General features: G+C 32.6%; 1 protein-coding gene across 1 annotated transcript; it reads left to right on the forward strand.

The window, feature by feature from the left end:
• Positions 1 to 3,933: 3,933 nt before the first annotated feature.
• Positions 3,934 to 15,914, forward strand: LOC149782190 (transcription factor HES-4-B-like). Its single transcript, XM_089935078.1, has 4 exons — positions 3,934 to 3,984; positions 4,234 to 4,329; positions 5,534 to 5,667; positions 15,893 to 15,914. Exons 1-4 carry the CDS (start codon positions 3,934 to 3,936, stop codon positions 15,912 to 15,914), a joined length of 303 nt encoding a protein of 100 aa, XP_089791204.1.
• Positions 15,915 to 16,692: the final 778 nt, after the last annotated feature.

The following is a 16,692-nucleotide window of genomic DNA, read 5'->3' on the forward strand; positions in this document are numbered from 1 at the left end:
AACTGCGGCAAGAGACACAACAACAACAACCAAGACAGAAGCAAACTCAACAACAACAAACCCTAGTCCAAGCAGAAAAACAAAAACTAGTACATCAAACAATTCAACAACGAAAAGAAGATATAGAACCACCACTACAACAACCAAGACAGAAACAATCTCAAAAACTACAGCAGAAACAAAATGAAAATGAAATGGGGAAACAACAACAGCAACAACAACAAGTCAAATATTTTCCCAAAAAAAACCCAGCAAAAACAACAGCAAGAACTTGGACGAAAAGACTAAACCAGAAAAAAAAGTATTAAGAAGTAGTACGTCAGAAAACACCGAACAGGAAAAACTAAAACAACCAGAACAAAGACGGGGCGAACAAGACCAACCAGGAATACCATCAACAGAGACAAAATCTAGCGAAATAAAACAACTAACCGTAACAGATGATTTAAAAGAACAAGAAAGAGAAAGAGCATAGAATGATGGAAACATATTTACTGGTGAAAAAATGTTTTGAAGATTATTTTGTAAATATATAAATAAAAAGATAAATATACGCCAGATAAAATCCAAATAACTTTTCTTTTACAAATCTTAAATAATAACAACTCATACAATATAACAACTCATATATTTAGCACACACTTAATAGTAGGGCAGGAGGGCCTTCCAAACTGGTCTGCGAAGATCAAACAGGTGAGAGCACCCTCCCCCCACAAAAAAAGATAATAGTAGGCAGAATTTATATATATATATATATATATATATATATATATATATATATATATATATATATATATATATATATATAACTGATTTGCAGTATTGTCGTGTCGTATCTAAGCTGTATAAAGCATTGTTAAATATTCGTTTTGTTTGTCTGAAAACGTCCCCGCTGATTCTGAGAAATAACCGTGCCAATTAAAACAAAAGATTAAAACCTAATGGCTATTATCAAAGGAAAGCAAAATAACACATTTTTTTTTACGTAAATACAGTAAATACAATATCATCGCTGCACGGAAAAGACATGCTTGAATGAACATTGTTTAAGAAAAGAAGCACAAACTGGCTCTCTTCATTGGCTCTATTAAATCAAAATTCATAAAAGCAGAGGTGCATAAAACAAGTACATTGGTATTAAAATATAAAGAAACAAAATAAGAAGAAACACAAAGATACTGAAATTTGTTTAATTCATACTACTTACAATTGTGACCGAAAATTTAATCGGATATCTACAGATATAAATTTAGTTTTGTTGTATCTGACATGTTATTGAGTATAAAAAAAATTACCCGTTTCTGGAACAATATAATCGTTTTATTGTATTCCATGTTAGTAGTGCATGTGTTATTAATATATATGCTATATGTGCTAATTATTATGATGGTAGATCAAAATGGTTATTTACTAAATAGCATATTTTTTTACTAATATTCTTTATAACTGTAGATGTGTACTCTAGGATGGGTCATTCTTGTATACACATTCATAATTTTAAAGATAGCGAAATGTACTCGTATTGAAGTAAACATGTATATGAGTTCAGTACAGGTCATAGGATTCCCCCATGAGAAATCCAGATGACCTAATTTCTAAGTGGCTATCCTCTACACTACTTTACCTTGCTTACAGTTAGTGTGATTGAGCAATGCCAAGACGATTAATTCAAGCCTACTATTGTTTTCTGTATTGCGTCTCTGGTTTTGACATAAGGGATCATTTACTGGAAATTAGTTATTCCTAAGATTATCTATGGTATTAGAAAAAACAAATCGTTGCGATCATTTAAGTGCATTTATTTAGTTTTGAATTATTCACTGGAATTATAAAGTGTGCAGATTTCTCGGATTTTGTAGCTGTTTGGAATTAATGGGAATTTCTTTGAAGACATTTTGGATTATATCTTGTGATACTTCGAGATTAGTGTCACATCAAAGCAATAGTGACCACCATTTGGATTTACGCTGGAACTCATTTTGGAATACTCGATAATTTTGGGCTTGTGATAGGACGTTTTAGGATTTTTGAGGATTTCATTCATCATAATGTAAGTTAGTTTGAATTTTCCCTTTCTATTTTAGGGAAATAAAGTACACTTTGAATTTTACAAAACCTGTTGGTGTTCACTTTCCTTTTTTACTTAGTATTAAGACTGTATTGTATTAAGCAAAGTAATAGAAAAGAGCAAAATAAAACAAGGTTTGTAAAATTCAACAAATAATTTACACCCCATGAATACAAACTTAAAATTTTAAAACGAATTTGCAATATTGCGAATTACATCCCAAATAGGTCAAAACGCTCTACTACCAGTCCTATGAATAACATTCTAACTAAATTCTAGCGGTGTTTGAAATAAGATCCAGTGATGTGCATGTAGTCTTGAATGTACTAACGTGCCAGTAGCCTGAAGTGTGAGGATGTACTAACAGTCTTCCATTTAATCACAATAATTTAGTCCAAGATGTTCTTGTCTAAATTCATTGTAATTCGAAGTTAAAGCTTCTGTAATAGAATATATTTTACATTTGACTTTAAGCCAATTAATTTTCAGTTTTATTATATTAAAATAACACTTGGCATTTCCAGTGAGTATAATTTGAATATATAATTTCACCCGAGGCAAAACCTGAGCACAACAGTACAAATGATTTCTGCTTCAGATATTATAGCAGGAATGAATAATTTCTCAAGTACACATTATTGTATAACAAAACATAAGACAAAAAGAAAAAGCAGGATGATGGTCAGGTTCATTTCTCTAAAATTCTAAGCAGTTAACATGATAAACGTTGTTACTGAAACTACAATAAAGAATGTAGTAAGCATCAGGTATAACAGGTTATTCCGTGGGAAATACCAATGTCCTAGACCCTGACCCAAATAAATATTTATACTTTTATTAATAATGAAAATAATATTTAACCTAAAGTGATAGGGAAAATATTAGCTATGTATTATTTATTTACCCCAAAAAAGTTACTGGTCAGGTAGACAATGGACTTGATTTCGGATAAAATCCAGTTCATAATACAAGTATGTATAATATAATCATTGATAAACAAGCCAACAAACAATCCGAATTAAAAAAACATAGTACTTAATTTAGGGCCATGGAGTGATAGCAATGCAAGCCCTTTGTTGCTTTTGTAGATGTTGTAGGTTTCGTTCCGAAATTTTACTACTTTTTTGTAAGTGTCACGCTTTTAGTCTGACTGGTGCGTCCGACTTACCATCGGAAATATCGTTGTTTAAATAAATGGCTGCAAGACATCATGAGGAGTTTTGTATAAGTTTCTGGCGTAAGTTCAGGGATTTCCTAACTACATTTGTTCGGTAGTATCAATTAACACCGTCATATACACGTGTCTTTAAGCCAATTAGTTTTCACCTCTACAATGGGTTAACATATATGACACGTGGTTGACATTTTAAATACAGGATGTATTGTACGCTTTGAATAAGAGAACAGTATTGAACAATAATTCCATCATCTGTCTACAATAGCTATCAGTCCAGGATTATTTTAGATGCGTGTGAGTTTCACTAACTATTCTTTGTTCAAGCGTACAATTGACCCCTAGGCTAGCAATATTTGTCTGTTGGCACGTGCCGGTTACAGTTTCGTAGGTTAATACCCTTTAAATATAGGAAACGTTTTGTATCGACGGGTGATACACCAATCGCAAGCATGCTTTCTTTTGTATTTCGATTTATTAAACTTGTGTTTTGAAATCTGATTGGAAAGTATGTGATTCAAGACGCTTGGGATCACGGTATTGCAAATGTCTCCTCACGCAATATATAAATCGTGGTTTGTAAAGACTTTTCACAATTGTTCGGTTGGAAATCGACAAATACTGTGTGGATTTTTATGATTAGTATTGAAAAAGAAGTGAATAGCATTGTGTCCGAAAATCGTTACTACTTATGGCGGATTTTCGAAAGTCCTCGAAGATGAACGAATCTTTTCTCAGAAAAGTAATAACTTGTTTCAATAAGACCCTTTCTTTGCAACAGTATGGTTCACGCATAGGTTATAATTACACATACTGTATATGTGTTTACGACCGATTATCTAATTTAGAAATTTTATTACTTATTATAAGCAAGTAATATTGTGATTATTTGTAGTCTTCGTATTTTATGAAATTTTCAATAACATTTATTTGTAACATTTTTGTTTGAAAAGTTATTATTATTATTATTATTATTATTATTATTATTCAGATTAAAAAGCCCCTTATAGAGAAGAAAAGAAGAGACAGAATAAATCAGAGTATTGATCAATTGAAGAGCATTTTACTGGAAAATTTTAAAAAGAAGGTAAGTATTACATTTTCAGGTTTGTTTGAAAATAGTACTTGCGGAATACAACATATTTATTATACTATCCCTTAAGAGTTTTGTACAATACCATAAAAGTATGCCTACATTTTCTGGGTTCTTCGAGTTTTGTCAGATTTTGTCCAATTTTAAATATTTGCACTAATATATAATATCAAGTTACATACTTATATAAAAACTGCTTAGGTCGAATGTATAACAAATATAACGTCATAGGGGCAAATACTAAGTAACAAGACAAGGAAAAACCCTACACGCAATCTTTAATTTAGAATATACATTTATTTCCCTACAATTTAAAGTCAACAAAGTGAAAGGATAAAAAATAACTTAGAGAATTTGCTATGAATCCCTAAAATATTTTCTAAATGTATTTTCAATTTTAGAAGAATTTGGTAATAAGCATCCAAAAGTATCCCTTATGAAGGTTCTGTTGTACTTATCTGCTAAGACCACATAATTGTCGCTGTTCTAATATCCAAACGATTTATTTCGAATCCGTGACCCCACCCTCACCCCACACCTGCATCTTAGGCGGATGCGCTATCCTCTTAGGCCACTGGAGAGCGGTCTGACATGTACTTAGCAATTTGACCTTGATTTATGACTAATTATAGTACTACGTTTTGACATGGACTCTATACACCCCACCTCTATAGTGTATTCATAGTTTTAGAAAACCAATCAATAGAACATTGTCATGAACCCAGATGACTCAAATAAAAATTATATTTTAAAAATAACAATTCTCATACAGATATCCGTAACACGAATTATCTCTAAATTAACGAGTTAAAAAAAATTAGGATTTTGATTCAACTTGCCATTGTAATCTCTTTATCTAAATGTCAATGGTGGGGTGCTGTTGTTTTTCTTTTTATTTCTTTAGGGTACAAGTTGAGAAGAATTTAAACCAAAATCTGGATAAAACTATATAAATATTCAATTCTTCTCCAGAGAACGGGAATTTATTTTGACTAATTTGATTAAATGTTAATTCGGTTCATTTATATATAAAAGAGACAGTCTCCACAATTTTGATTTATACGAATAAGTGACTCATGGAATATTGGAAACTTTGTGTAAATGGTCTATAATGGCCTTCTTTTGAGTTTTATATTTATATCTGCACTCTAGCAATGATTCATGTTATGAAATCTTGTTTACTTTTATTTTCAAATAGGAACATCAGGTTTCAAGATTAGACAAAGCAGACATTTTGGAAATGACTGTCAAGTACCTACAGCAATTACCAAAACAGGACATTACTTCTACAGCGGAGCGTGATGACACAATAGCACTGGAATACAAATCTGGGTACGAAAAGTGCATACGGGAAACAATTCATTATTTGAATTCTGAGAACGGAATAGGACATGACATGAAATCTCGCGTAGGGAGTCATCTATCTAGTTGCATTGGTGAAGTTAATGATGTACAATCTACACTTAAGTATTCCCGAAGAAATTCGGCTTTTCGTTCGCCTCTTGGTGTTCCTGGCAAATCTTCATACTTCACACCGCTTTATGTCGATATCCCGTCATCAACACAATATCCATCCACCAAAGCGAGGACACCGGATTCTAATGGAGGCTTGCTAATGCCATTGCCCGGTTATCCAGTAATCAAGACAGAAGACCCTTATTCTCCGTATTATTATCCTACCCTGCAGAATGACTCAAGTGTCTGTGCCACCCCAACGGAAGATTCCCTTTTAAATCAGTCCTCGGGGTACAGTTCTTTGAGTGAACAATCAAGTCAAGGAGTAGATTCTTCAGCGTGCAGACTTTCTTTGAGCAACTCGGTAGGCAATACATCGGTTACTTGTGATAAAGTATGGCGTCCATGGTGATTTATGCACTGTGAAAAATATACAAAGTGTTCTCTGCACTTTTGGTGTAAACTTGTTTTGACTTGTCAGGTGTGTGTATAAAGTGCTATTACGCTTTCGAATCCTGTCGTAAGAACAATCTGTGATACTTTTTTTTCCTATATCATTTAAAAAAATACTTTTCATGCAAAATTGATTTTGTTTTGTTTTTTCTAAACAAAAGTTTTATCTAAACGCATTAATCTTTATTCTTATCATATCTTCTCTCTCTCTCTCTCTCTCTCTCTCTCTCTCTCTCTCTCTCTCTCTCTTTATCTATCACGATAAATAAAGTTCATAGGACAAGGGTTGGGGGTGGGGTCACTTTACCTCAATACGCGTTTTGGCCTACATCTGTAAAATTCCCGCACACGTTTTTGCGCACACAAAAATGGGACATATATATTTATTATGATAGAGAGAGAAAGAGAGTAATATTAGTAGTTGTATTCCTAGTAGTGGTATTAGTAGCATAATTATGCGATTTTCGATTTTCATTTTTTTTTTTTTTTTTTTTTGATTTAGGTTAAGCCATAGCAGTATGATAATATCGGTTTTCTACTTTTGTTACTGATCTAAATGAAAGCATTCAACACCGCCATCAATTTTCCCTCACATCACACGCATCGACATGAAAACCCGCGATTGTAATCTGCATGCGTCTACGACAGATGCCCTTGCAAGAGAATATTTATGTGGGGTAGAAGACCTCCAACAAGATCAGTAGCCAACAATACCATCGTTCCCATGATACTTTTGGAAAAGATACATGTATACTGAATATCTACAAAATAATGCACACGAAGATGTGCAACGCACAAGTATAAGTATCATAGACACGTATATCAACTATCCCTTATCCACATACCACTATCATGATTTGTAACAAGACTCGCATGATAAACAATCCGACAATTTTTACTGGATTGTAGTACACACAAAGTTAATGTAGTCCCAGTTATCAGTTGACTGTACTGGCAGACCGATCTAGTTTTAAAAAATGCTTAGTGTAGCACTCTCTCTCTCTCTCTCTCTCTCATCTTTTCGAAAAGGGTTGACTCTTATATAAGGATGTTCTAAATATTATTGCCTGTGTTCATCTCTCTCAAACGGGATAAAATATTTCTTGACTTAATATAAAAATCTAGTATTCTGGCCTACCTATTATTATTTTCAAAATGTAATCGTACATTTCCTGTTTTTATATAAGATTCAGCCAAACAGATAATTGTCAATGTGAAAACATATCAAATTATTGCTGGTGGAAGTGCTATCGAAATTTAAAAGACATAGAATTATTATTTTAAGACTATGTGTGCTTACCATTACACCGGACCATGTAAAGAATATTTAATCAAAATGATAAAACCTTCATATTGATTCAATATAGGAAGAGTGAGCGCATGCTATTCCAACACGCTGATAACTGCAAACATGAATTATTTCATTGATTCGTTTAATGTTTCCAGTGGGCTCGTCAGTTGCATATATTCTGGACATTGCATGTTCGAATCAAACAAACGGAAAATACTATTTATCTTTAAGAATTGAGAAACTTAATGTCATTATTACGATGTAAATTCACTTGGAAGATGTAATATCGTTGTCAGTTATAATAACGAGGCACATGATCCTTTAAGTTGTAATTTGGTTTGAAACTTCATATGAATCTGCTAGTCTTTCGTTCCACATTACAGGGCATATATGGGGTTGTAAATTCAAACTGTTGTAATTAAAACTGTCTACACAAATATGATGATCGTAAAAAATTCAGGACCATGAATGCTTATAATCTCAAAGAAATATTTATTTACACCACAGCTCGAGGGGAGACTGTTTTATTTTATTTTAAACAATCAGCGATATATATGTATTTATACCACATACATTAAAAATAACATGGAATTTAAAGTGTTGTTATAAAGCAAATTCATATTGTTATGCATATTTGATTTAATTTATATTTGATTTAATTTAATTGTTTGTTTGTTATTTATGTTTCTATTTATTCCATTACATGCTATTATAATGTAACTTTATTTACTGGACTGGAGTTCAGATTGACTGATTCTTTTTATTTTTGACATTAAAGAACTTTATATAAACATTGTATTTATTGCTGACCTAGGTCCTGACCTTAATTCATAACTAGTGATAGATTGTAGTAAACAACTTTTACAAAAAAATGATTCTTTCTCAGAGTAAGATTTTTAAAGTTGATTCGAGGTCATACTTGGAGTACGTGACAAATAATATGTATTACTTAGGTTTTTCCAGAGGATTGATCCACATGCAGGCATTCGAGTGCGTTGTAGCTAGATTTATCACTGCTATTTTGAGAAATGTCAATTACTTTTGCCATAACATTTGAGAAGTTAAAGTGTTTATGTTGTGACCAGTTTGGGGCTAATTATTTTTGTTCTCTTCAATTTATTTTGATTTGAAGCTTGTTTTCCCTGGAAATATTGGTTTTCAAAACTAATTCTTGGACAAAGACATTGATCGAAATTTACACTGAATTAAAAAACTGGAATATTATTTTCTGTATATCAACAAAGAACTGTTGACACGTCAGTACGACGATAACCACAACATACGTGATCGCCTTCCATTTTGGATTTCATCGGAATTCGAACTCAGTTTCATTAGGACTTTTTATTGCTAGAACTTCTATTTTTTAATTCTTTGAATATTTTTGGATTTGGTTAGTAAAACCGTAAGTTCTTTGTCTCATTTTTACCTTTTTTTGTTACATTTTATAAAGTGTGTTATCTTTACTTTTTTCTTGTTACGTTTTGTAAGAGCCTAAAACGTAACAATATACCAATACTATTGGTATATCGAATAGCATTAATATATAAACATTCTTTCAACCTCGGGTTTTTGATCAAAGATGAATTTTCTCTCATTAATCAATATTGATGTATGAAAATAACGAAAGAAAATATTAATTGTCTCCGTTTTCCAACTGAATTTAACATGGTACACAATTTCATCGCAATCCTTTCTTTTTTCCGTTCCCCTCTACACTTACACACATAAGGGGCAACATACACAGAACTATGAAGTGAGGGAGAACAACAATTAGAGTTGGACGAAAACCTTAAAACTAAACTTGCACTAAGTAACCTACAGTAATATGGTTCTTCGTAACGGTATGTTTACATTGTCCTTGGGATCTATCAATAGTACTCATAATATCGATGTTGCATAGTTGCAATTGCCTGTGGACACGAAAAGTTAAATTTGTCCGTTAGAAGGCACACATGCAGTAACGTATTTAATGCTTATTATTGTTGTTCCTTAAACCCTTTTAATGTTCTCAAATTCGATTACTATGAATTAAATATGAAAATATCATAAATGCGCTCCCTCCTCCCGCTCTGACTCTCTCTCTCTGTCTCTGTCTCTGTCTCTCTCTCTCTCTCTCCAATCGTAGCAAAAAGAAGAAAAAACAACGGGTGAAAATCCATGAAAATACGATTTGGGGATATTCGCTTGTGCCATACGACGATATCTCTGGACCTATGAATGAAGGTAAAGTTAAGTCAAACCGTCCAAAGGAATAGAAGAGAGAGAGAGAGAGAGAGAGAGAGAGAGAGAGAGAGAGAGAGTTTTATGGTCAGTAGTAATGTTAATTAAAGCAGACTACTAACTTAGATCAACTGTAAATATATGTATACATATTTGAATTACCTCTTGTTGGTTCGTCATTTTGCTTAGTTTATATTCCACACTAATTTCCTTACGCCAGTACGTGAATATCTCAACGTTTAGTCTCTACGAGAAGCTAACGGGTTTGTAGTTTTATACGTTCTTCATCAAAACAATCTTTCATGTTTAAGTCATAAGCGTGTCCTATATTGGTTCAATCAATGTGAATAAAATAGGAACTTAAAATAGCAGTCGACTTATTAATTTGTAAATGTGAATGTGAACAGCAAGAAAAGGCACAAAACTGTATTTTGTAGAGGTCACACTCGCAGGGATGTGAGGAGTTCATTTACTCGGTCAATACACAGATTCCCGGAGCATATCTTAACTCCGTTCAAAGGGCAAATATGTGTATTTTTGTATGATATAAATAAAATGTATGTATAGTAGATGTATAGTATATACGCTGTATCAATGATATACAACTCGGATAAATTTGTCGTTAAAAAGAAACTCGTCAAGCCTCCATACCTTATAATGAAAATCTTATACATCTCGTGGTATATCATTGATACATCGTACATACTATATATATATATATATATATATATATATATATATATATATATATATATATATATATATATATATATATATATATATATATATATAAGTACCCGAGAGTTAGTTACATTAACGTAGTGACTTTTTACAAAATTACAATTATGCCGAATGAAAAAGAGTCAGGTAGGGATGGAGAAAACATTATTCCACACGGGCATTATTCTCCGTGTGAATTTGATAATGCCACTTAGGCGTGTTAATGGTGATCGATTTCAAATCACAAACCCATGGATTCATGGTGCTAAACCTGCATTCTTGAATCACATGTACAGGTAGAAATAAATGATGAAACTGATAAAGCTTTTGCAAAGTTTCGCGAGACGTTGGAAAAATTCACCGACAGAGATGTTTCGAAGTTCGACTACATATTCGACATTAAATCGTTTTTATCGCGGGTCGAGTTACATTCCGACGCAATAATCAATCTAGAAAATGATGATAATCAATGTTTTGATATATATATTGTAATTTCTTTTCATTATTGTAACTTGTAGTGATTATATGTAAAGAAGATATTTCAAAACTAACTTTCTTTACACGTGTGTAGGTTTTATTTTAAAATATTAAGAGTTTGTTAATTGCAGGGGATCTATAAGTAGATCTTGTCAAAATTCTAATGATAAAACTTGTTTTGAAGTTTGGAGTTACTTTCCACTGCATAGGTCAGCTAGGTGGGTTCTTAGAAGAGTTTGGTAATTTCCCATTGGATGGGTAGGTCAGGTGAGTTATTTTAGGTATTTAAAAAATGTTACGCAGCGAGTAGAAGAACATTGCGTTTCTAGACTCTATGCCTGAATGTAAGTAGGTGGAGATGGACAATTCATTCATTCTTATTTCCGCTATTCTTTTTGTTGCACTAATCTGCAGATGTATTTAATGTTGTGTTTAGATAATTTGTTAAGATTATTCACTAGAACTACACAGTACTCATTGGACTAAAATTTGATTCTTGGACTATTGTGAATTTATTCAAAGAAGTTCCGAATAATGCCGTTTTTACATATCAGGATCGAGGCAGACCAGTACATTCGCGGATCTGGAATTCATTTGGAATGTTTGATACATTATGACATGTGATAGAACTTTTGGAACGTTTTTGATTTAACTAATAATACTGTAATCTCCTGTTAAATTTTCATTTTAAGACTTTTCTAATTCAACTATTTGTTATGCTTTGCAAAACAGTTTGGTTTTACTTCTTTACGTTACTTAGTTCATGATCATAGGGCCATTACACACCATGTACATTTCTAGACCAGGTAGTGGGTATAAGTGCAATCACGACACAAAACAGTTCCTATGTCAGTGTTCATCAGCACAATGTTTAACATTTATCATCATTTCATCACATGAAAATTCTTCTCGCCACTTTTTCTAGATCCATTCTCTACATTTTATTACAGAACTTCAAAATAATGGATTTTTCTTAATAAGATTAAAATCTTTCTTCTGTACATTGAGTCGAAATGCAAATTTATTTTATCCATTCCACTGAGGTCCTTTTTATAAGGTGGACTAATGTTATCGTTACACCATCACCCTTGCAATGCCTCGTTCTAACAGTTTTAACTACATCCAAATTCTGTCGAGATTTGACATTGGACAGACAGTTTATCTTATTTTACCTCTTATTACAGGTTCAAAACATCTGATTCGATCTGTTTCTGACTTTGCCGATAATAATTATCTCAATACACTGTAGTTTTCTTCATCAGTTTTTTATCATTTTCATGAAATATGTATATACACTTAGTTTATCATCGGTGTTATGAAACATGCTTTATACACTATATCTTTCCTCCTTAGTTTATCATCGTTGTTATGAAACATGCTTTATACACTATATCTTTCCTCCTTAGTTTATCATCTTTGTTATGAAACATGCTTTATTCACTATATCTTTCCTCCTTAGTTTATCATCGTTGTTATGAAACATGCTTTATACACTATATCTTTCCTTCTTAGTTTATCATCGTTGTTATGAAACATGCTTTATAAACTATATCTTTCCTCCTTAGTTTATCATCTTTGTTATGAAACATGCTTTATTCGCTATATCTTTCCTCCTTAGTTTATCATCGTTGTTATGAAATATGCTTTATACACTATTCATTTCCTCCTTAGTTTGTCATCGTTGTTATGAAACATGTTTTATACACTATTTATTTCCTCCTTAGTTTATCATCTTTGTTATGAAACATGCTTTATACACTATTTATTTCCTCCTTAGGTTATCATCGTTGTTATGAAACATGCTTTATATACTATATCTTTCCTCCTTATTTTATCATCGTTGTTATGAAATATGCTTTATACACTATTTATTTCCTCCTTAGTTTATCATCGTTGTTATGAAACATGCTTTATACACTGTTTATTTTTATACACTGTTTATTTCCTCCTTAGTTTATCATCATTGTTATGAAACATGCTTTGGTCAGCTGATGATCTGACGACAACAGCGCCATATTTGTACAATTGCTTGTCGTTTAATTGAATCACGTCGTTATGCAAATTCACATCTTAACATTTTATGTTCATTTGGTAAAATTTCTGCTCCTCCCACTTTCTTGCTCTTTAAAACGCGACGTACACTTTTGACTCACATTTGCTGGTTTACTGATCACACAGTTCCGTGAAAGTGGCGAAGTTTCTGCGGTAAATATACAACGGACACATTTCTAAATGAATTGTCGGCAGAGCTGTAGCATACCTTTCCTGAATCTGTCTTCGTCCATATAATACGTTTTTATCATTAGCAGAAGATGAATCATATTTTCTTTCTATGTTGATGATACATGACCTCCCTTTTGCCCTAAGCTATATGTTTTTCCACTGTCTTCGTTATCTTGTTTGTAGAAAACCCTGTTACTTTAAAGACAGTCTATCAAATTCCGAAGGTATACTACGTTTGCACGCGCGCGAGCGCGTATGTGTGTGTGATTTCGATTTTTAAATTAGTTTTTTTTTTTTAAATTCAGTCATATCGCTACTATATCTCAGTGTGGCAGTTTATAGGGATGTCTAGCACTGAAGCATCATGCCGCAGACATGTAGCATGATGCCCCACCCAGTTACATTATCCTGATACCAGGCCGACCAGTCCTAACACTAAACTCTTAATGCTGAGCACATTTTTCTTCGATTTAAGTAGCTCTATTTCGGTGCTGGCTTCTTGAAGTTTCTAGGCTTTTTCATTTAGATCTAACATCAGTCTCATCAGCTCTCTCTCTCTCTCTCTCTCTCTCTCTCTCTCTCTCTCGATTGATTGCAATATCATCTAACTGGAATTCCAATGAAAAATATTGTTTTTCAGCTTTCTCATTTGTTTGTTTTGCTAGTTGAGCGAATGTATTGCTACCACAGTTTTCATCTTTGTTTTGAAATTCATCATCATTGACTGAAACGTTCTGACATTGGGGGTACGGACGCTTTGCGATGAGAATCCAAATGTTCTTTTTCACTGTACCGGTAAGTCTGTAGTTTCCGTCAGTAAGGAATGTACAATAAATATTGTCACGGTTTTACTGATATTGACGATTTTTTTTCATTATTCATGCCAAAATGTTAGAAAACATTACCTTTTTAAAAATTAGTTGCGTCTGCCACAAATTTATGATGCCAGTATAATTCCGTTTATTATCCATTTATCGTATCCTTGTCACTTGTCACGTATGCTAACGAAGTAACCACATGAATAGTGAAAAAGATTCGGGCAAATTTTAACATTCAGAAATATATCGGATTAAAAAGCAAAGCAAATTTTCAAACAAAACACATATTATATATGTGGCAGTGTTGTAAACGTTCCACTATCCGACCCAAAGGGTAATTAAATCATTTCTTCATTTTATTCTTTTCTTTTCTTTTCTCAGCTCTAACAGCGCTTTACAGTATCTTAACGACCTTTCTCATGATGTGTTCATATTTTTCTCCCTTCCTAACGCACTTTAACTGAATTTTCCAAGCTTTTCACTGACAACACAAAAATTACAAATTCTAAATAAAACATGCAACTGCCCTAACTATTTAAATGTAATATGTGAAGCTGCATGGAAGCCTGGGATGATTTCCAGCGTTGTGGTGTCATATCAGTGCTGTATAAAACATTGTCAACTATTAATTTTTGGGCCAAAAGTCCATTTTTACTCTGATAATCGAGTCACACCAATTAAAACAAAAGATTAAAACAAAATCACTTCATTAAAATAAAATAGATGAGCAATTTATTTTGTACATGAATGCAGTAAACACAATATCATCGCTGCACGAAAAACAAATACTTGAATGATGATCATTTAAGAAGAGGAGCAAACTGTTCATAATCTTTATTAAATCAAACTTCATAAAGCAGAGACGCATAAAACACGTAAATTCCTATTATGAATATAGAGAAACATGGTAGTAAAAAACGCTAAAATACTAAACTTTGCTTAATTCCCACTGCAACAATTTTGAAATAAAATTCTATTGGATATCTTCAGATATAAATTTAATTTTTAGTTTTATTTTATTTATGATACGGTTATTGAGTAGAAAAGAAACTATCCGCTTCTGGAACAATACAATCGTTTTTTTTAAATTACATATTAATAGTGCACGTGTTATGAATATCTATAGCATGTGTGTTAATTATAAAGATTCAAGATCAAAAGGGATATTTACTAAATAATATATTTATTACTAATATTCTTCATTATAATACGTTCAATTTATATAACTTAACTTTACATTGTCAGAGTAGTGCAGTATTTTATGATACTGAACACCTTCATAATGTACCCACATGCACCTCGTGTGCCTAAAGATAGTTTAGTGTATTAGGAACTACTTCGTAAACAAACAATGTACACTCATGTAGTAGACGCTTTAGGGTTTGGTTGATCAAGCTAGTTTGTGAATTAACTAAAACAGCCGTTTCGTACATTTGGAAGTATAGATGTTACAGTTAACGACGTGAACGAGTTCACTGAGTCAAAACAAAATTGTCAAAAGAGCAAATGAATGAGCATGACATTCGCAATGTCAACATCAAGCACGAGAAACACAGTAACTGAAAATACCGTTCTGATCATTGAAACAGATAGTTATGATAATATTCGTATCTTTTCGCAAATAGAATGGTTAAGACTAAGACAAAAGCTCTCTAGGGTCTAAAGAAATATAGCATAGAAAAGCATACTGAGGCCAAGGGCTATCTCATATTTACTAGAAATGTACCATTTTACAAGTTTGTCTAAATACTAGATTCGATTAAAACAAACTGCAACTAAAGCTTTTGGTAGGAAACTAAAAGCATCAGAGCCAATAATCCAAGACGACAAAAAAGTATTATTCCCGCTGGGTAAATGGAGTGTCACACAACAGTTGCTTTTCAATTTTCCTCTGCTTCAGATATAATAGCAGGAATGAATAATTTCTCCAGTACACAGGATTATATAACAAAACATAAGACACAAAGAAAACGCAGGATGATGGTCAGGTTCATTTCTCTAAAATTCTAAGCAGTAGACATGGTAAACGTTGTTACTGAAACTATAATAAAGAATGTAGCAATCATCAGGTACAACAGGTCATTCCGTGGGAAATACCAATGTCCTAGACCCTGACCCAAGTAAATGTATACCTTTATTGATAATAATAATTAACCTACAGTGATAGGGACTAGGTCATTACGTGGGAAATACCAATGTCCTAAACCCAGACCCAACTAAATATGTACCTTTAGTGATAATAATATTTAACCTACAGTGATAGGGAAACTATTAGCTATGTATTATTTATTTACCCAAAATAAAGGTTACTGAACAGGTAGACAATGGGCTTGATTTTGGATAAGATCAAGTTCAAAATACAAGTGTGTATAATATAATCACTGAGTAACAAACTAACAAACAATACGAATTAAATAAACATAGCACTTAATTTATGGCCATGGAGTTATAGCAAGGCAAGCCCTGGCTTTTGTAGATGTTGTAGGTTTCGTTCCGAAATTTTATTACTTTTTTGTAAGTGTCACGCTTTTAGTCTTACTGGTGCTTCCGACTTACCAACGGAAATATCGTTGTAAAAAAATGTCTTCAAGACATCATGAGGAGTTTTGTATAAGTTTATGGTGTAAGTTTAGGGATTTCCTCACTACATTTGTTCGGTAGTATCAATTAACACCGTCATATACACGCGTCTTTAAGCCA

This window comes from Sinohyriopsis cumingii, chromosome 15, assembly GCF_028554795.1.
Source record: "Sinohyriopsis cumingii isolate HCF-2022 chromosome 15, ASM2855479v2, whole genome shotgun sequence".
In the NCBI taxonomy this organism is placed as follows: Eukaryota; Metazoa; Mollusca; class Bivalvia; order Unionida; family Unionidae; genus Sinohyriopsis; species Sinohyriopsis cumingii.

What these genes read in the sequence shown, in the direction of transcription:
- LOC149782190 (XM_089935078.1), top strand. Translation starts at nt 3,934, where the DNA reads ATGGCGGATTTTCGAAAGTCCTCGAAGATGAACGAATCTTTTCTCAGA. An exon ending in ACGAATCTTTTCTCAGAAAA is followed by an intron (nt 3,985 to 4,233) that starts GTAATAACTTGT and finishes ATTATTATTCAG; the next exon opens with ATTAAAAAGCCCCTTATAGA. An exon ending in TGGAAAATTTTAAAAAGAAG is followed by an intron (nt 4,330 to 5,533) that starts GTAAGTATTACA and finishes ATTTTCAAATAG; the next exon opens with GAACATCAGGTTTCAAGATT.